Source organism: Tyto alba, unplaced genomic scaffold (genome assembly GCF_018691265.1).
Source record: "Tyto alba isolate M040663 unplaced genomic scaffold, T.alba_DEE_v4.0 Super-Scaffold_40, whole genome shotgun sequence".
In the NCBI taxonomy this organism is placed as follows: Eukaryota; Metazoa; Chordata; class Aves; order Strigiformes; family Tytonidae; genus Tyto; species Tyto alba.
This window is the reverse complement of record NW_024881316.1, coordinates 2,081,756-2,103,291: the sequence shown is the minus strand read 5'-3', so window position 1 is coordinate 2,103,291 and position 21,536 is coordinate 2,081,756. Positions and strand designations below refer to the sequence as shown.

The following is a 21,536-nucleotide window of genomic DNA, read 5'->3' as shown; positions in this document are numbered from 1 at the left end:
TGTGATCCACAAGAACTTGACTCTAAAATCACAAGTTTAACAAAAATGAATTTATAAGAAAGATATCTCTTTTACTTTGAAGTATGGCTCCTTTAAGAGCAACAAGAACAGCCGTAAAGCTCTCAATCAGTTTCAGCCCTGGTTTAAATCCACGTTTGGTAGTAAAATGTAGGGACCTTTCCTTGGCCCCTGACGTTACCTTTTCTTATTTTACACAGTACTGACACACTTGTTTATGTTTTGATTTCTGTGGTGTTCCCAAGCGTCCTTTGTGCTCAGGTAATAGTGGAAAAAGCCAAGAGGGCATGTGTGGACCAAAGATGGCTTGCAAACGAAAGAGAGCTGTCACAGACTTGAAAAATAATTTTGAAATATTGCAACTTCCGTCTCCACATGGAAATCGGGAAAACTTGGAAGGGAAGAGCAGTTCTCTTTAGTCTGTCGAGAAGGGGACATGGGCCTGTTGCACAAAGAAAGTTACGTTCTCGGTGTGAGCTTCCGTTCTGTCACCCGTGGGCTTGCTCCGGCGCGCCAGGCACGTGCGTCCCCACCCTGATGTTTAACCCGGTGACAGCAGGAGCCGTTCCTCCAGCAAGGCGGCTCTGGCTTCTCTGTCCCTTTTCCAGCAGGGCCAGCACTTCTCCATCCTCTTCCCCTCCCCCCAGGTTGTTGGTTTTTTTTTTTTTTTTTTTCTTTAAAAGAGAAAAGTGTCAATTTGAACTTCCTGTTCGGCAGACCCCACTGAGAAACTGATACGGGCCTGATAAGGTGGTATTTATTTATTTTTTTTCTGCTGTGAGGCTTCACAAGTCCCGTTTACCTCCCCCCCACCCCCGCCGCCCAGCTTTCAGTACATCCCGCTCTCCCTACTGCCCGGTGCTGATAGCATCGCCGGGAATATTTGCTCTCAGACACTGGTGTGGTGACAGGCAGCTGATGAGAAGACACAGATAATATTACCCACTTCTTGAACCTGGGTAGGTAGGAACCCAGTTATACCCCATAAATCCAGATGGACGTTTAGAAAATAAGTTACCAGTCCACGAGTACAAAGTGACCAAAGAAAGTAGATGATTTTTAATGCCAGACAATGTGACACGCTATTAATTTATTTTTGACACAGCTCTGCATTAAACTTTAACATCAAGAGAAGTAATTGGGAAGCTACCTGTGCACTTAGGTGTGTACGTGCTTGCTGTCCAACACGCCCTGTGTTTTATCATAAGTACGTTAATTGAACATAACTGTATTCAATTACATTTCATTGCCACTTGAAAATGCGCAAACTGCCCACATACCTCAAACTAAATTTGCTTGCTACTAGCCTAACACCACTGGAAAAAGGATGCTGCTGTAAAAGGGGGTTGCTGGGAGTAGGAGCATGCTTTGAAAGCAGCTGTTTTCTTGGATACATTTAAAAAATGGCCGTTTCTTTGCCTTATAGGGTAACGTGATAGATTCCGTCAGGGTAGTGAATAGTGAAGCAAAGAATCTGTGTTGAAAGTGGCGTTGTCATTGCCTGTTCCCGTCTTCCTCACGGGGTTCAGCTGGTCCTTCAAAAATCAGAAATAATTGTTTCTCACCTCAGGTAGCGAAGTAAGAACAGTCAGACACAGAAGCAGAAACTTGGCTAAAGGGCTGCAATACTTTTAAGTCACGTATCTGTCGGCGTTGACTTGTGCCTCCTGATGGAAAACCTTGCACATTAACCACGAATATGAAACCCTCCTGCAGTTTTTTCCCCTATAATAAAATATCTTGCAATTCGTCATGTCAAGATTATATAACTATTAACTTTGGGAGATGAGATAAAAGCAGACATCTTTTTCTACCGAAGACATCTTTCAGTGTACTGTCTATGTTATGTCCAGGTAACACGGTAGAGTCTTTGACTACAGATAAACTGTACGCACTGAACCGAGCCGAGTATGGATGCTGGCTTCTCTGTCCTTGTAAATACATATTTCTTTTCCTTTTTTTTTTTTTTTAAAGTACATTTCAACTTAAACTGGAGCCAACCAGTCTTGCTTTCTTTTGCTTTGCTTCAGCATTTTTTTTATAAAGTACAGCTGTAAGCAGAGGAGTTTTGCATAGACTGAATGCCACAGAAATCTGCAGTAAATAGTCTGCTTTGTTGTAGATGTTCCTAAGCAGTATATTTAATGAGTAATGATCTGTTTACTGATGGAGAATACCTTCTCTTTGAAGAAGGCTTTCATCCTAGCCAGCCTTGGGTTTTTTTGGTACTGTAAGTAATTGAACTGGCTGGTGAAGTGACTGCTGCGGTTTGGCAAAAGCCGATTTGTCATGCCTTGTTATTTTCCTCAGGAACATTTCTGGGAGCTTGCGTTCTGCAGAGTCCTTCTGTTAAACCTGTATTGTGAACAAATGTTTGTTACCGCATTTCTTAGAAATGCTGCTTAAATAGACATTCAGGAGCAAAGCTAGACAAATTTAAGGGGAAAGAAAGGTGAAATCACTTTGCAAAGTGGAGACTAGCACTCTGCAAATGAATCGTCATCCAGATTTGTACGTACTGGCTGGTATCCTTTAAATTAACAATGCTTTTTGTTAACTCTTAATACCAGCAAGCATTTCTTCACACAGAAATCAGGTTTTTGGCGAGTTAAATGATCGCTCGTCTCCCAAGAGTGGCCCTTCCTTCCCGCTAAACTTGTAGGAGTTAGATTGTCTTTTGAAAAGAGATAATGATGGCGACAGATCTAAATAATCACTACCTTGTCTTTGTATTTCAGCACAAACCCACATTAATCCAAAGCAGCACAGTGCTGATAAAGATGAGTTCTATCAGAAGAGCATCCCAAAGAAGGAGCACAGCGTGAAAGAAATCCTGAAAATGGAATCCAGTCATCCAAAAGGAAAAGACTTCTTCCAGACCAACATTTCACCAGTTACTCCAGAAAAAGACTTGGATGATTTGCGTAAGAACTATAGCCCGGAGAGGTGTTTCTTCCCTCGAGTTGTCTACCCGATCCGACCTCACATTCCAGAAGACTATCTGAAAGCTTCCTTAGCGTACGGGATGGACAGACCCAGCTACATTACTCACTCACCCATCCAGACGTCTACTACGCCGAGTCCTTCTGGGAGGAGCAGCCCAGACCAAAGCTTAAAAAGTTCAAGCCCTCACAGCAGTCCAGGGGTCACAGTTTCGCCTCTGGCACCGACTTCCCAAGAGCACAGAGAGCCGTACTCTTACTTGAACGGATCGTATGGCTCAGAAGGATTGGGGTCTTACCCCGGGTATGCACCCCCTGGCCACATCCCACCTGCCTTCCTCCCCTCCTATAACCCCCACTACCCCAAGTTCCTGTTACCTCCGTTCAATATGAGCTGTAATAACCTGAGCGCTTTGAACAATATCAACGGCATCAACAATTTCAATCTCTTCCCGAGGATGTATCCTCTCTATGGCAACCTGCTCAGCGGAGGTAGCCTTTCCCACCCCATGCTGAACCCCACCACGCTCCCCAGCTCGTTGCCCAGCGAAGGAGGCCGTCGCTTGCTGCAGCCTGACCATCCGAGGGACTTCCTCATCCCAGCCCCTAACAGTGCCTTCTCTATCACGGGCGCTGCTGCCAGCATGAAGGACAAGCCGTGCAGCCCTACCAGCGGCTCGCCCACAGCTGGGACAGCAGCCAGTTCGGAACACATCATGCAACCTAAACCTACCTCAGTGGTGTTGGCTGCCACAGGCGGTGAAGAAGCCATGAATCTCATTAAAAGTAAGAGGAATGTGACCGGTTACAAAACCCTCCCATACCCACTGAAGAAGCAGAACGGGAAGATCAAGTACGAATGCAACGTTTGCTCCAAGACCTTTGGCCAGCTCTCCAATCTGAAGGTAGGCAGCGGACGGCGAGGCACGAGACTTCTCGGAAGGCTCTGGTTTCTCTCCAGAGAAAAAAAGCAGGGGCAGGCGTCCCTCGCTGGTGAAGCTGTCCGTCAGTCTGGGCTTAATACAGCACCCCCCAGCGAGGAAGCGGGGTTGTAAAGACAGTGCTTTAATACTGACGCCACCTAATTAACTAGATAAGATTGTATTTAGGCGATGGGAGCCTTCCGCTCACTTTAGGAAACATCTGAAAGTACTTTCCTTGCAGCACTGGGAACTGCAAATTGTTAATTGCTTTGTTTCTCCCCAGGTGCACCTCCGAGTACACAGCGGCGAGAGGCCTTTCAAATGCCAGACTTGCAATAAAGGCTTCACGCAGCTGGCTCACCTCCAGAAGCACTATCTGGTACACACGGGAGAGAAACCCCACGAGTGTCAGGTACGTGACACACCACAGCCACGGCTTCCCTTGGAGGCCGAAGGGGCCGGGGTGGTGGTTGGGGGGGGGGGGGGGGCTGCAGTCCCTGTCGGAGCCGTTCCCTGCCCCGGCGCAGCGATGTCTGCGAGGGGCCAGCGTTCCCTTCGGCCCACGAGAGCAACCTCTGCCCCACCCGTCTTCACCACCCGGCCGTACTTGAAACGCCACTCATCAATATTTAGATAAAAAAAGGCAGGGATTCTCGTGCCTTTGCGAGGGAGTGTGAAGATATCATAAAGCTGCTGCTTCCCCCTGCCATCTCCTCCTAGGTGTCTGCGATTCAAACCGTGAAATCCCCTCCCGCTCATTCACTGTCTCTCTGCCACCCCCCACCCCCCCCCTCGCCCCAATTAGGTTTGTCACAAGCGGTTCAGCAGCACCAGCAATCTCAAAACCCACCTGCGGCTCCACTCTGGAGAGAAGCCTTACCAGTGCAAGCTCTGCCCTGCCAAATTCACCCAGTTTGTGCACCTGAAGCTGCACAAGCGTCTCCACACCCGGGAACGTCCCCACAAATGCATCCACTGCCACAAGAGCTACATTCACCTCTGCAGCCTCCAGGTCCACCTGAAGGGCAACTGCCCCGTCGCCCCTGCCTCCGGCCTCTCCATGGAGGACCTGAACCGAATCAACGAGGAGATCGAGAAGTTCGACATCAGCGACAATGCCGACAAGCTGGAAGAAGTGGAGGACAATATCGACTTAACGTCGGTGGTGGAGAAGGATATACTGACCGTGCTCAGGAGGGAGATGGAAGGGGCTAATCTGAAGGTGTCTCTGCAGAGGAACCTGGGAAACGGACTTCTCTCCTCAGGGTGCAACCTTTACGAGTCGTCGGATATGTCAATTATGAAGTTGCCTCATGGTCACCCACTACCTCTGTTACCTGTAAAGGTCAAGCAAGAAACAGTTGAACCAATGGACCCTTAAGACTTTTTGGCAAAGTGATTTTTTTTTTTTTTTTTTTTTTTTTTTTAATTTATGACTTGGCAAGTCAGGGTGCCTGTAGCAGTTGCTTGTACATAGTTTCAATGCTGCGAAGCAATCTTGGCTTACAGTAGTTTCCCTACGCTCTCCAGCTGAAAGAAGGAACTCCAAAGTTACTGTTTTCTCAGGGCATAAAAAGGGGCAAAGGACTGTGCATTGCCTCGCCAGTTACTAAAAGACAATCATCTATCCATAATTATTTTTTCAATGATAGTACTTCATAATTTATTATGCAATTAATCATTCTAAAAGCAATAATTAGGAAAATGTTTACAATGACTGGAAAATTCATTGTAATTTTTACTTTAAATGTTTTTATTTTTCGTTTTATGGCCATTCTTTGTAGATATTTTTTTTCTGCACATCTGTTTTAAGAACCTAAGATTGGGGTTTCAGTAAATGTGTTTTATGTACCAATGGCTTTTAAACAAATGCGGTTTTTCATCATCTTGCCAAAGTTGGACATTTGACATACAGAATCCTAGATCCGTTGGTTTGAAAAAAAAAATGCCGTGTACTTTTATGTGCAAATCACCCCCCTGGGAACTGAAAAAGGAGAAAAAAAAAAAAAAAAAAAACAAAACCCAGAGTAGCAGCGAGCGGGGAAGAAACTGCTACTCCTGCCCCTCCGAGGACAGGAGAGAGAGTCTTCTCCCTGCAGCGCTACCCCGAGCAGATGTGGCACAGCACACACCTCCCTGCCGTGGACAATACCACAGGTTTTTAGAAAACAGCTCTCGCCCCACACACAGTCATGGAACGTCGTGACCAAAGGAATGCGTATCAGCCTCAAGCGGCTCTTCCAAAATAAAATATCACTTACATTCTTTTGTTTCCAAAAGCAGTTTAAAAGCAAACACAGAAATATTCTTAATATTCTGCCTACAAGGAGGGGTTTGTGGCAGACTTCTTTCTTCTTTTTTTTTTTTTTTTTTGGCCAGAGCCTTCCAGGGATATACAAAAAAAAAAAAAAAAAAAAAAAATGGTCAGATTCCCTGAGAAAGAAGGGGTTCAGTTTTACTTGTGTTTTCTTCTCCCACTTTGCTTGGGTAGAAGTGGGGAACAAAGTCCTTTCCTGGCACATACATTTTTTTTTTTTTTTTCCTCCTTCCTGTACGACTCATATTTTTCTCAGTATTTGTGTTTGTACATTTTGTGGTTAATTTAATTAAAGAAGAAAAGGGCATTGCAAAGTTGTTGAACAACAATTACCTCAGTGCTTGTGTCCAGTGGTGCAGACAATGCTGTTTTATCTAAATGCTTTGCTACTTTAGAGAAGAAACCAAAATGTGCACAGGGAAAGACAGAATGCACATCCTTTTATCTTTTTTGTTTTGCTAAGCCCAAAGATGATACGGTGATGTTTGAGGTGTAGCAAAGAATACATGTATATTTATAGATATATTTATACCATTATACTATATATGTCTATGTATATATATTTATACCACTTAAGTTGTGAGCCAAACCGTGTAATAAAACCTATTTTTCATCGAAGCCTGAAAATCAGATGTTATCCAGTTTCGCATGTTACCAGTGACCTCAGAACCAGAAGGTTGTACCAAGGCATTCCTCGCTTGCGCCACACAGGCGGGCGGGCGGGCGGGCGCGGCTCCCCGAGCCCCCGGCGCCGGGAACGACCCCGTTAGGAGCCGGGTTGCTCCGGGAGCAGCCAGGAACCCCCGGGAACCGTAAGGGGAAGGGCCCGAAGCCGAACAGGGACCCGCGGGCGGCGGGCAGGGCCGGGGGGAAGGCAGCCGGGACGAGCCCCTCGTCCCCCTCTGCCCCGCCGCGAGCGAGTTGCCCCGTCAGCTCGCGCGAGTCCAGCAGCGTTATCACACACCTCCCCTCCACCTGTATCTTTTCGGCTGGTGAGATTCTTACAAATTTCAAGGTAGCCCGCTTCAGCAATCCGGGATGCGGTGATTTGGGTTTTTTTTTTTTTTTTTTTTTTCTTGTTTTTTTTTTTTGTTTGTTTGTTTTTGTTTTTGCTTTTCTCCCAGCAAACTTCATTTTAATGCCTTCTGTTAAAAAAGCAAATGATCCTGAAATACAAGTCTCTCGACACAGCTTTTGAAGGACTACAGTTCATTACATTTCCACTCCTGCAGATTGTGGCTGACATCTTTTAAATGTAGCAATAGTTCATAACTATAGTACTTACTTGTAGGATAAACCAAAGTATCACTACTCTGTCACTGGACACACACTTTTCCTGTTATTTGCCTGTAGTGCTTTCTTGTATTTGATACAAATTTTACAAGAATTTATATGCATCAGCTTTAAGAATTGTTATTTCTCTTTACTGTTTCCCCCTTCCCTTAGAAGTTTTACATGTGAATGTAGCAACAATCAACAGTGTTTTGGGATGTTTTTTTTTTTTTTTTTTGTCTCTCTTACGAAAGACTCTGACCAAAGTTAACAGGCTTTTTACTTTGCTAGAAAAACAAACTATCATATGTTTACGTATTGGTTTACATCATTATTTATGTGCAAATTGTCAAATGTAAATTAAATACAAGTGTTCATTGCTTTACTGATGCTTCCCTTGTCTTCAATCTCTCTGCACCCACTGCCGGCGCAGGCGCGTTGCGGGGCGCCTTCCCCTCCCAGCCACAAAGGGCAATACCTTAACCAAAAAAAAAAAAAAAAAAAAAAAATGGAATTTGCAGTCTTTCGGTGGAAATACTCGAATGCTATCTGCCCCGCAGATATGTGACGGGGGTTCTCGTTTACATTTTTCCAAATGATTGTCATTTCTGGCCCGAAACCCTAACCACTGGGACCACAATGACACACTCAGAATGTCAGCGTGAGACCACTTAGTCCTGTATCAGCGCGGGGGGAACTGCATTCAAAACAAATGTGGAGCCGTTTTCACGGCTCACAAAGGAGCCGCGAATGCGAACCGAATCCTGGAGAAGGTCAAGTGGCCGTTCCTCCCCCCCCTCCCAGCCAAAAAAGTAACAACAGGCCAGGATGCCCCCCAAAAGCTAATTCAACATTTGCTACTTCCATCATTTACCGTGAGATCTAAACCAGAGAGGCCATGTGCTGCCCTGCCCTACCTGCCCGTTAAAGAAATAATGTTCCTGCTCATATTGAGACACTCAGCGCCCTACGAGGTTTTAAAAGTATTTCACTGTCCTCCTAAAAAATTCATTTAAACATCTGTCTCGAGAATTTGAAATACTGCCAACACCGAACTGTGGAGTTAAGAAAACCAGAGCACTGTTGTCATAAACGTGCCAAATGCAGCATGTTATATTCCTATATTCGACAGAGCTATTGCTGTAATAATTCCTTTTTAAAAAAAACATTGGATAACCGTTACCGCCATAAATCATACTTCATTACTTGGCAAAGCGTTGCGCTGCGCTGCAGAGTTATGTCCTGGGGACACTTGCAAGCTTTAGAAGATGTTTAATAAAACGCATTACATAAAAAGACAATGCACGTTATAGATCACAGCCTCGCCAGGCCGAGCCCGGCGGCAGCTGCTGCCCTCTGATTCCCGGCAGCCCCCCCTCCCAAGGCCCCGAAGCCGCCGGGGCCGCGGATTGCGACCGGAGCTACGGGGCCGGGGGGGAATTGCCCGGCAAACCACGGCCCTGCGAGTGGAAGTGGGGGGGGGGGGGGGGGGGAACCACGCGTGGGGTGGCCGGGGAAAGCGGCGCGCGCGCTTCCCTTCCCCGGGTTTGCCAGCGGAGCTGCTTCGCCGCCGGACGGGGCGAGTTGCAGCTGGGAGGAGGCTCAGACGCGGCTTGAAGGAGGATCCGGCCCTTCTGGGCTGGTTTATAAAGCCCGGGCGTCTCTCAGCTGGGTGCCGGGGGAGACACCGCTAATTCCCGGCGTCGGCAATTACGACCGCGTAGGCCAAAAGCTAAAAGCGTGACTCACTGAGGGGGGTATGAGCCGGTGCACGACTGCATCCCAACACGTGCCGGGACGGCGCTCGGTGCTGCCCAAAACCTTTGCTGTCGTTCGGAGGCTTCACGTTAGCGCGAGGGAAATAGCTGTGGCTGTAATTAAAGGCAGCCAGGAAACACTCGGCTAATTACCGCGTGAGCCGGGGCTGAGTGGATGCGGTGAGGCTGAGGAACGCGCCCGTCACGGGGCAGGCGTCTGCAAAACACGAGCCGGCCGTGGTGGCCCGAAGAAAAACTCACCGACGGTGTTGAGGCAGCTGCTGGCCGGAGGGCTCCCTCCTCTGCGCGGGGAAAAGGCAGCTGCCCGCGCTGGGAGGTGGCGGGCACAGGTGGAAATTTTGGCGGCTTCAGCACTAACCGCTCCCGCGTGAGCAGCGGGAAAACACCACCTTCCGTCAAAGCTGCGACGCTTCCCAAAACCAGGGCTGTTTGATTTTTTTTTTTTTTTTCCGTCGGACGCTGCGAAAGGATCTCGGCGGCTGCCAGGAGGCCCGAGAGCTGCCACCACGCTGCGTGACTCTGCTTTCGCTCGCTTTTACAAGAGGCCGGGGAGGATTTCCTGGCAGTTCATAGCGGTGGCCGAAGGGGGAGAGGAGCCGCCGCTCCTCGCCGAGCCCCTGCTGCCTCCGCGCTTACTTCGGCTGCCAGGTCGTACTCCTGTCCCGTGCTAGAGGGGTCAGATGTCGATCGCTCCGAGACACACACAAGCAGACAGCACCTTCTGCTTCCAAGACAAGCCTCCTTACCTCCACTGTGGCAGCGCTGCAGCTTGGCACAAGCCGAAGGGTGCTCTGTGCAGGACAACCCAGCGCGGGGAGGATTAGACGATGCTTCCCGCCTCCGGGCAGCACTTGCTCTCAGCGGGCTCGGGCCGCTCAGCTCTGCAAACTCCAGCCTGCACAAGCTCACCTAGGAAAGGCACCCGCGATGTCGCCTGGGCTCCTGAAGCGTTGTCGCTCATCCCGTGCCGGTGTCCTCCTACCACTCGCTATAAAATTCCGCCCCCCCCTCCCGGCCCCCTCTCCGAGGGCACAGGGTACAACCCCGTGCGCCGGCTAAAGCCCAGCGCCTGGACATCCGTCCCCTGGCACCTCAGAGGCACCCGCCAGCCGTCACATCTGGCCGCAGGCTGCTCTCTGGAGCTGGGGGGTTACACAGACGGGCTGCCGCGAGAGGCAAGCCGGGGCCCCGGGGCACAAGCCCAGCAGCGGGCAGGGTCACCGGGCGGGTGGCAGCACCCCTGGGAGGACCCTCTCCCCACAGCCAAGCAGGGACCCCCCGCAGCTGGCAGGGGGGAAACTCCGGCACAGGGCACGCTTGAATTTCTGCTCCTTTTTGCTGCCGGGGCTCAGGGTGGAAACCTGCGCCCGGAGCATGGGGCCGGCTGGTCCCGGTGTGTGCGTGGGGCAGAGATCTCTAAAAAGAGATGCCCGGTCCTCCGGGACAGGGAGACGGGCACTGGGAGCTCCCCCCGTCCCGCGAGCCGGGGGCCAGGCACCGCGGTGGCACACGGGCGGGCGTCAGGGCCCTTCCCTCCTCCTCCTCCTCCTCCTCCTCCTCCTCCTCCCTGGCCGTGCGCGGGGAGATGGTTGGGATGCCAAACCACTTAGGTAGGTGTGACCAAAGAGCCCTCTTGAAAGGAGCCAAACCAGTATGACTTCCTTATTGTGCAATAATTAATAAAGGCCCTCAGCTCTTTTTTTTTTTTTTTTTTTTTTCTCCATTAATTGTGAATAGGCAAGTCCTTGATCATTTCCTTATCCAAGGACCGAGTGAGATTCCTTACAGCATTCCTGCCCCAAAGTGGCTGCACCGTGCTGGGAAGAGAAGCGATTCCTGCAATATTGAAACCACGCACAGCACACTCAAAGGCTGAAAAATCTCTTTCCCACTTCGCCCATGCTGAGGACTCAGCCGTCACAACGTGGTACCAGGCTTAGGGTTAGAGAGACCCCAACGTTCCTGCCTTTAACCAGTTGAGTTTTACACGGTAAATCCTAACTTACATGAGCAAAGTGGAAAGCAGCTTTTGGGCAGGAAGAGGAGCGCGGCAGGCAGCAGTCCATAGGGATTTCTTGGATACTATAGTCTCGGTTCCCAACTTTCCTACAGCCTTCCAGTGGCAAAACTTTCTCCGTGAGGACTGTCCCTCTGTAAACCGCAGGAAACGTTTGCTTTCCTCCGTTCTTAGTCTACCTTGTATATTCAGATGGCCCTTTTTTTAAAGGACAGGTTCTGTGCGTCTTTCCAGGCAAGATCTGCTCTTCTTGTCAGCCTCAAAGCCCCGTGGAGAAATTCTTTGGTAAGCGGGGAAGGTTCGGTTTCTTCTGGCCACGCTGGGGCCGTGTCCTCAGGCAGGGACCCGGTAAACCAGGCTGGGTGGTGTCCTCGAGAGGTCTCACTTTACTCACAACCGGTCATAAAAAAAAAAAAAAAAAAAAAGAAAGTTAAAAATGTTGTAGAAACTGCAACCAGGTGCGAAAAGGGAGCAAGGATACATGAAAAGTGAAAATTTGCCTTTTTAATAAGCCGTTACAAGTTAGTTGGGTGTTAAGGAGGGAACACGCGCTGGTGCTTGTAGTCATTCAGAGAAGATTCTGTGTGTGTGCGTGCGTGTGCCTGTGTGCTTTTCATGAGACCAGAGGGTGCAGAACAGGGCTCCTTTTCTAACCTATATTGCAGCAATTTGTGCATGTCTGTAGCTGTGGGTGTTATGTGCTTTCTACTCTGAGTGGCAAGTTTCAGTTTGATTCTGCTCTCGAGAGCTGCGGGGACAGTTTGCACTCGCCTTATCAACGCAGAATCCAAATAGCTTCACGGTGCGCCCGGCTCCCTGACACTGCAAACTGAGAAAATACACTTTAAGCACAGGAAAGCGAGTGAGGTGACGACCAGAGGGCTTTTTCTCACCAGAGCATCCCAATCTGCCAAAACCCTCGTGCTCCGGTCAGCGGAGCGATTGAGCCGCCTCGAGAGCCGCCACCGCGGCACCGCCCCGGACCCCGGGGGCTGGGGCTCTTTTCCTACATCCCCACCGCCCTCAAAACCTGCACCACCCTCTCCCCAGCCCCTCACACCCATGCCCCAGCTCTGGGGGCCCGGCTGCAAACTGGGCAGCTGCAGGAGGTGCCTGCCCGTCCCCATTCCTCCCCGGGCTGGCCCTGAGCAAACCCGGCTGCGGGCCGCTGACCAAAATTGTGCCCGTGGTTAGAGAGGGCAGCAAGGGAAGGGCAGGGCAGGCCCTCCCACGGCCCTTGGGAAGCAGCTCTAGCCCGGCTCCGAAGCCTCAGCATAATCCCTGCGCCCAGCCGGGCAGCTGATTGCCAAACGAGGGCTGCTCTCTTTACGTCTGTTCGCTCAAAACACCCGGCTTTTAGGCCAGCACACCGCTGCCCGTCCGGCTGTCCCCAAGCTGTGCCCCACGTCCTCCATCCCTGCGCCCCCCCCCCCCCCGCCTGGGGGTGGTGGTGGTTGGGGGGGGTCCTGTGCGGCTATCGGCCCCACGGCAGCAGCCCCCGCCGTGTTCCATCACCACCCCTCGAGGAAAGCCTGCTCCCTGCAGAGAGCGACCCCACGGCAGCCTGAGCAGCTGCTGCCGAGATCTACAGAAAAATGCAACACACACACACACACCCCCCCACACCCCCCACGCACACACACAATCTGGAGCCATTCGGGAGGAGTTCAGCGCAGCTCCCCTGGGACACCCGGGTTCCCCTTGGCCTCCTTGGGTGCCGCACGCCGCAATTCTTCGGGAGCCTCGTTCGTAAAATACCCGAGTGCTTCTCAAATGAAGTTATGACCTACATAGCAACTAAGAGCGATGTGCAGATTTCCTCCCTCCCTCAGATCTGCTTGAGGTTTTTAATTCCATTCCCCCCCCCTCCCCGCGCCCGATACTAAATTCAGGAATGACTGTGTTGTTTCCTGCACAGTCACTTGTCTTGCTTGAGCTCAAAAAGGAGCCCAGGAGATGTGGTGGAACAGTGGCTGCAGGTACAGCTCCCTCTGCCCTGCCATGGGCGAGCGGCCCGGGGGCGATGTGCCACGGGGCCCTCCTGCTGCCTAGGGCAGGGTTATCCTTGCTCTGCTAGTGAGCACCCAACAGAGAGGCAGGCTGAGGAGCGAAGGGTGCAGACCATACTGGAGGCACTGTGCTCTCTGATTTCCTTCAAAATCGCACCTACTTGACCAAATTAAGGCGGTCGGAAAACACGGGCTCTCCCTGACCATCAATCCTATTCTCCTGAAGCAGCACGCACCCTTGCCAGATGCTCTGAAAGAGCCTTGTTAGATATGAACAGCCTAAAATCTCAGTCCTTTGCTGCTGGTCTGGATGCCACCTCCCTCTGCGCCCATTAGCTACAAGGGAACACCTCAACCCCATTGCTAGTCTCCAAAAATATATTCGGGGATAGACCCAACCAGAGTTCAGTTACAGGTTCTCATTTTCCCCAGATTTAGGGTATTTAAGTCTGGGAATGTCTGTTGATGCCATTCCTAATGCTTTTTTTTTTTTTTTCTTTTTAAATAATTTTCAATGTAATTGCTTAGATCCGTCTAAACACTAAGGCAGCGATGTGCACCTACACAGGGCAATGTTCCAAGTTTAAGCTTACCTAACAATGGTGATTTAAAGACAGGCGCTTTTTTTTTTTTGCTTTTTTTTTTTTTTTTTTTTTTTTTTAATCTAGAAATATCAGTACTTCAAGGACCTCAAGGCCAGAGCTAAGTTTTGCAGCGAGGACAAGGACCCAGGAGCCGAGACAGCTGGGTTCTGGTTTTGGTACTTCCACTAACTGGTAGCAAGGCCCGGAACAAGTCAGTTGACCTTCCCATACAACGCCCAACTCATTTGTAGAGTAGGCACAGGACTTGTGCAAGTTGTGGTGCAAGACTAATATTTGTACCTTGTGTTGAGGTCCTCCAATATGTAACAGCATGTATTGTTGTTGTTCGTCGAGAGGACAAGTTGCTTATAGTACTATCTGCAATACCGTAATATTTAGAAGTCCTCACTTACAGGTTATGACTGCCCTGAACGCAACAAAAACTCTCTCTGCCCCAAGGACCTGACAAACGAAGCACTATTAAAAACCCAAAAAACCACAGTGGCTAGGTGCAGAGCTTAAATTTCCATTTTCTCTCAGCATTTTCCCACGAGGGGATTGCATGTGAGAGCACACAACAGAGAGTCAGATCACGCCTGGTTCGGTTGCTCTGGCATGCCATTTGGCAATACAAGAATGACATAAATTAAAGTGAAACCTCTTCACCTCGGTCTAAGTGAAAATGTGAAGAGCGAGGGGGGTGAGGAGGAAGGGGGGATATTGATCCGTATCTACTCAACAGTCAGACCAGTGGTGTGGTGGCAACAAAAGACATGCCTTTGCTTTTTCAGTAACTAATAATCTATAGAGAACCATTTCCTTTTCTGCTGTTAAGATAACACATTCGCCACCTCAGCTGCATGCAAATAATTCGTGCCTCTGCTTAACTAATTTACCTCTCCGGTGCAGACAGAAGGGCAGAAACCTCCCACCGGCATCGACCGATGTGCAACACTGAAAGAGGAGCCAGCTCACCCAGAACTTTCTGAAGTATTTAAATCGTTAGAGGACAACTGCACCGAACACTCTGCAGGAGAGGCATGGCTTCGTGAAATTAAATGGGTTATTTTTGCTGGTCTTCAGTTCTGCCTCTGACCCACATGTGGGTTGCAGGCTGGAACTGCCATTATCCAAAGAAAAGCATTTGATATCTCTGCACATAGACCACAGCTGGTCAACAACTCATCCCAGATTTAAACACAATATATTAGCTCTCATCTGTTTCCAGAAATATTACACACTATTAAAAGCCCGGGCCCCCAGAAGTGTGCTGAAACTGAGTGGGCCTTCACTTCACATCGCTTAGAAACAAACAGGTATCAAGTCAGACATGCGTCTGTACCTGATAGAAAAACCTTGTTCTAATCAAAACGGTGATGCTACTTTCACTCATTCGCATACGCACACCCCTCTCCCCACATCAACGCAATGCAAGCAAGGTTGCAAAGTCAAGCACCAAAAAAGTTACGAAACGCCAGAATTAATTAAGCCCGCCTGCACGTAAGCGCCGGGAGCAGCCCTCGCTCACAGTTATCCCCCACCGGTTTTCCCACGGGACTACTACCTTGCCCAGGGCACAGGGTGGGAGATGCCTGTCCTGCGTGGGATGGGGCAGGGACGACCTCCCTCCCTCTCCTCCCTTCTCCATCGCTGGCCGCACGGCTCCGGCCGCTGTGCTCCCCCCCCGCTCTCCCTCTGGGCTCTGTGGCTCCTTGGTGCTTTCAGGATGCCCAGCGGGAGGACGGGCCGACGGCTTCACCCGCCTCGCTCAACCTCCGTGTGGGAAAGGAAGCTGGGATCCCTACACACGACAGAAAAAGAAACAAAATACAGGAGTTGCAAGTCAAATATTCTCTTTGGGCGCCCAGACTTTCCGGGGAAGTTTATCCAAACCGGCGCGTTATTTGACTGTAGCATAGCTCATCCTGGCTTCGGGGGTCACTGGGAATCCTCAGCGCCTCCGAGCCAAGCACTTAAAACCGGGGAGCACTATACTTCGCAGCCTGTGAAAGTTCAGGGTAAAAGTGACTTGCCCTGTGATGTGCACAACTCCGTGGGTAACAGCCAGTGAAAAACGTGTTACCCCCAGGCAGCACCCAGCTCCCGGGCCGAGAGGGCCCTTCTGTCTACCCCACCCCTTTCAGCAGAGGCTGCTGCCACCAAGGTGTGGGGTTTACAGCTTAGAGCCTGCTTTTGTTCCCGGTGCCAAAGGCCATGGGGAAAGGCAACACACGTCCTGTAAAGACCACGCCGTCACGCACATCCATAGGGGCCTGTCTCAGCCTTAATTCTGGCTTTTCTCATCCTCCGAGTGCCCGAGCTCGCCGCCTCGGTGCTGTTCTCCTCACAGGCTGCCCGGGCGAGCTCCCGGGTTTCAGAAAGCACACGAACTGCTGAAATCTATCCCGCTCCGTGGCTGCCCTGCGGCGTGTCAGTACAAGGCAGCAGGGTCGGCGTTTCCCACGAAACAAGGCGCCGGCTCTGCGGGCCGTGGCCCTGCCGCCCATCACCCGTTCTGTAGACTATCACAGGCAGGCGGTGAGCCCCGTGCCCTTCCTCTCCATCCCCCGTTACCTTTCTCATCCCCCCTCCTTCCCTGCACCCAGCCCCAATCCTCTCGCCTTCTTGGTGAGCGTCCCCGGGGCTCCCGGCTCCCCGCCGGCCCTGGGGGACGGTGGCCATCGGCTTCCTCAGTCTCCCCAGAGAAAGACTTCCCGGCGGAGGGAAGCAGCGAAATGCCGCCTTTTCTCTGGAAAACCTGGCGGCTCCTAGGCAAGGGCACCAACGCCACGAAGGGCAAGGGTGAGATGGAACACTAATAGAAAAAAAAAAAAAAAAAAAAAAAAGAAAAGAACATCTTTTCACGGTCCGTAGATGCAAAGTGAAACTATTTTGATAGATTCAGCTCTCCCACGTTGAAAGGCCCAGAGTTTCTCATCTCTGACTTTACTCTGAGGCACGAAATTTCACCCATGACTTGACAAACTGTAACACCCAAAATGCTCTGTGGCTCCTCAGAAGCCTGCTGCCACCCTGCCAAAGCTCACCTCCAGTGTTTTTCTGGGTTGATATTGCCAAATTACTCCCTTTTTTGGGGGTTTTCCTTATTTTGAGATGCCCGACTTTGCTAATACTTCTCCCTGGAGCTGAAAAGTCCAGTGACGCGGAGCTGGTGCTCTTGCTAGTGCACTGACATCTCCACAGCTGGATACGGGCAGCCAGGGAAGAAAATAACTGGGCCCACAGTAGCAAAGTGTCCCTTTTACTGGCAAGCGATCACCACCAGCTTTCCCGTGGATGCTGAGAAAACTGCTAAGCTGCTAATGTATACAAGAGCCATTTGCCTCCAGCCTCCTCCCAGGGACTCACCTAGCTCAGCAGAGGGCAGATCCAGGTTGGCAGCCTGATTTTGGACAGTCTTCATCCACAACGCGCACACAGTGGACATTTAAATGAAGATTGCAAGAAGCATTTTAAATGAAGAGAGCTGTTTTTAAGCCTGATCTTACGAAAGCTCAGCCATGTGCTTGGCTTACCAAAGTTAGCTCAAAGGGATAATAATTCTATATACTTCCTTTGAAAAGATGCAGTGGTTTTGCTCTATTCTGTTTGAGTAAAAGAACACTCTAGCCACAGAGACGACTGTAAGTGTTTCAGTCTGGACCGAGCATCTTTCAAAAGGAAATGGTCTATATCTCACTGAAGTTGCAGAGGGGTTCAAAGGAGTGGATGACACTCGGTAGTTTGTATCATACAAAGAAACCACCAAGGATTAAAAATCTATTATTCTAGGATTACTGTATGACTTTTCCTCCTAGCATTATGAAAGGTTTCTGCTTCCCTGTCGACAGATCATCTTCGACAATGATGTCTAAATACTTAGTACCTCATCCACTCACTGACACCCTTTGGTTCAGGGCACATCAGATGACAGGTCAAAAAAGAGGTAGCAGGTGATTGTACCACCTTGTGAAACATTCATGCCTAATGTGTTGTTTGCTAGGGTTGATGCTTCGATACTTAAGACACGTCTCCTGCTTGCCTCTCCTTCTCCCTCAAGACAACTTCTTTATCGTTTCTGTATCATCTTGGTCAGTTTTGGCATTGACAGGGGTAGGAGACCGCACGTGCCCTGCTGCTCCGCTTCAGGGATAACTAACGCACCTCTCCAGAATGATTTTTAAAAGCCAGGAGTGGGGAAGAATGAAAACAGAAGACAAGTTCGATGAACGAAAGCAAAAGACAAATTCGATGCTTCGGAGACCTGGTACACACGAGAATTAAATTGTGTTTGTCTCCTCCCCTCTGCTCTAAAGACAGGGATGGCATTAATAATGCAGAGCACATGTCTCTTCAAGTTCTCTTGCATCTTTTAAAACATAGAGAGCAAATGGCAAATTTACCTTTCATCTCCTTTTGAAACTTAAGTTAGGCCTTATTGGTAACAAGTGAAATTGAACTGGTTGTTGCTGTTTAACTTCTCTGTGCTATTTCCTCACATGAATTAGTCATGATCAACTCTACTTGGCAGTTGTCCTTACAAAAAAAGAGAACAGAGAGAAGGGTTAAGCACTCTCATACAATTTACCCAATAAATTTGTCATAGCCCTTATATAGAGTTGTCCCTCCAGTTCTGCCTGTTCCCTAACATATCTGGCAGTTTGAACAATGTTGGCAATATTTGAGCAATTAGGCATTCCAAGTGGAAAGGTTAATATACCTTACCCTCAAATGCAGGGTGTGTTTTGTCTCGTGCCTTCAAGCATCCTTGATGAGCATCGATTGCACAACAGCTGTGAAGTAGGAAGAAGGTCTTCTTTCAACTTCAGTATGGCCTAGATTGTTTTGGTTTAGCGAAAGGCCGGTAGTCCAGTGGCTAGGATGGGACAAACACGCCTTGACTTGGGTGCTACCGGGGCAGATCACAAAGAGGGAACTTCACTGCTGTTACCGCTTTCCCAGTGTTAAATGCTTTGGTCATACTGGCACCGGTGCAAAACCAGGTAAAAGATAACCCATAAAAGAAACCCCTCCAGTGGAGCTTGGAGTAGCACTGGTTGAGGAGATGTGAGGTTTCTGATTTATTTCCCCCTCTTTCCGTTGAGCAGCACTGGGGATCTCGGTTTCTTTTTTGGCTGCTTCTCAGAGACAGCGCTTTGTTTGTGGTCCGAGTCCGGCGGGAAGCCCTGGGCAGGAGCAGGCAGGGCTGGAGGAGTCCTGCAGCGTGGGACCTGCAAGACCCCGCCAAAATCACCTCCCAAGCCAGCCAAGCCGAAGGAGATGACACCCTTAGCCCAAACCGTCGCTGAGGTTGGAGAGCAAGTGCGAATCGCAAAGGACAGCCCCGCAGAGCAGCGCCTGGGGTCGCCGGGAGGCCAGCAGCTGCCGGGCCGGCTGCCGCAGCCCTCCTGTGCCAACAGCCGGGCACCCCGCGGCCGGCCTGCTCGCCCCCGCCCCGCAGGGATGCTCAGCTGCGCAGGCAGGACCTGGCTCAAGCAAGGAAAAAACCAAATCTAAGCGGCGGAGAAGGAAGCTTTGCAGGTCGCAGGCACCACCGGTGCGGTCCGCCCACCCTGAGACATCACCAGAGGTCTGGAGCGCTGGTAGACGAAGGAGGTCGGGTGCGAGATGCCCGGCTGCCTCCTCCCACGAGACCCGAGTGCATCGGGATGCCCCGACCTGTGCCTGGGTGCTCCTGCAAGGCCCCCCCACACCTCACCAGGGTCTCTCACGCGGCAGCCCCATACTGGTAAAAACCGCTGGGAATTGGGCGCTCAGCCTCTCCACTTGTGGCTGGTGGTATTTCCCGGGCTGGGGTGATGTTGATGTTCATAATGAAGCTTTGGCAGAGAAAGAGAGACATGTTGTAACCATTAGCAGACTTCGCATTCAGAATTTATCTCAGAAAAGGACAAAGGATAACTCAGCTCGATGGGGGTTTTGTGCAAGTTTGGGTCTACACTTTCCATTTTAATACCAGTCCTGGTCTTCACTATTGTCTTCCTCTGACCCAGAAAAACTTGATCGTGAAAATAATGTTAGTTAGAAAATAATGGAACTGATAAGTCATTGCAGGCACATGTGTGTCTCATTACACATCAGTTCGGTTTCACTATATATTTTACACTATGTAACATAAATTTCACTATGCGCCACAAGTATTTCAATATGTGATAGTCAGAAAGTGGCAGTTTACACTAAAAGTTTCAGTATGTGGTAGGATATTTCAAATACTATAAATTCTCCTTTTAAATTAAATGCATTGTGTAGATTAGTAAGAAATGCAGTTGTCTTAGTTTACCCAGTGTGGTTTTCTTTCAGAACAGTATTTAGTACCGTGCTGTTCAATTGCCATATTTATTTTTATCATACGTATTAATGGATGATTAAGTGAAAATTCATTAAACATACACCACACAGGAGTCAGGCAACTTGAGTTCCGTTTCTTAGATCTTTTTTCTCAACTCAATTCATGCCATATTAACAAACATAGTATTTACAAGGACTATATTTATGAACAACAGAAGCTTCCTGTGTGAGGCTTGTTATCGGCCTGTTTTTTTAAAAACTAATTCTCTCTGAGCAAGTAAAATTTGAGGGACCTGAAATCCCCTGTAAGGGTGAATTGTTAAAGCAACGAGCAGGTTTATCAAGGGTCTGCACTGAATCACCATTTATTGTGGGTGACCGCTGCTTCAGCTGCAACCAGCGGCAGAGGAATCCACACTGCCAGCACTGTGCTGCTTGCTAATCATGGCTTTGGATCTGTCGATGAGTTGACCATACAAGTATCGTGTTAATCGGCCCTTTGGCTAGCAAATCCCATCCCAGTTGCTGAAAAGGGGTATTGACCGTGATACTACTACACCAGAAAGCTCTGTCATATATTAGATTTGCCAGGTGATCCTATTTTCACACGTGACAGCCTTCAGCGCCAGAGGGTACAGAATACCTTTGAAAGATGCTTGCCATGAACCAAGAGCATATCAAAAACAATCATGTGGCCTGGTAAAGCCAAGGCACGTCTGCAGCAAGGACCATCTCCTGCAACCTGGGTCAAAACTATACTCGTGCTTCCAGACTGGTGAAGCAAAGCAATTTCCCCACACCCAGTCCCTACCATCAGAAATGCAGAAAGAAAAAAAAAAAACAACACATTAGGTTAAATTTTGATTGTAAGTTCTCCCTCATTATTGTCTCCCCTAAACACAAGCTACAGCAAGAACAGTTTCATACAAAGTTCTATTTTATTCAAAAAACAGCCTTCAGCAGAGAACACAGGGCGCTGCTGAACTCCAGCTCAAGGGAGAAACATCAGCTAGTTACCTCTGCTCGGGCTTCCGTCCCTCAAGATATAATCACGCAGATAATTTTCTAGCAATTTTCAACAGATAACTTTAAAACGCTAGTGATCTGTACTGAAGCTCAGTGTTTGGAAGAACTGAAAGCCTCATCTACCCCGTCTCGCACTCAGAAGACAAGGGCGGGTGACCCTGCACCGGCGTGACTCCGGGCAACCCACTTATGGAGTTACAGAGGCTCTGGATTAATTACAAACTGGGTCTTCTAACGTAACTCCTTGCCCCATCACAGGCCCAGCAGACCTCGTTGGCTCCCTGCCAAATAGTTCAAGCACCTATTAACCAAGGAAAAAGTAAAGAGCTTGGGTTGTAACA

At 49.5% G+C, this 21,536-nt stretch overlaps 1 protein-coding gene and 1 long non-coding RNA gene across 4 annotated transcripts in view; one reads left to right on the top strand and one right to left on the bottom strand.

The window, feature by feature from the left end:
• PRDM1 (PR/SET domain 1) overlaps positions 1–7,959 on the top strand; it is a 33,782-nt gene extending 25,823 nt beyond the window's left edge. For 2 of the 3 annotated variants that reach the window (XM_033008479.2, XM_033008481.2), the window contains exons 5-7: positions 2,757–3,865; positions 4,167–4,295; positions 4,689–7,958. In XM_033008479.2, the coding sequence (XP_032864370.2) occupies positions 2,757–3,865; positions 4,167–4,295; positions 4,689–5,264 (1,814 nt within the window). In that variant the 3' untranslated portion in view covers positions 5,265–7,958. Of the gene's footprint in view, positions 1–2,756; positions 3,866–4,166; positions 4,296–4,688 lie in introns of all 3 variants that reach the window. The other variant, XM_033008480.2, reaches the window with a different exon arrangement.
• On the bottom strand, positions 1,055–11,241 carry LOC116965409. Its single transcript, XR_004409336.2, has 3 exons — positions 9,997–11,241; positions 5,069–5,220; positions 1,055–2,373 (listed from the first exon to the last, which is right to left on the bottom strand). It is a non-coding gene; the product is annotated as an uncharacterized LOC116965409 (long non-coding RNA).
• Positions 11,242–21,536: the final 10,295 nt, after the last annotated feature.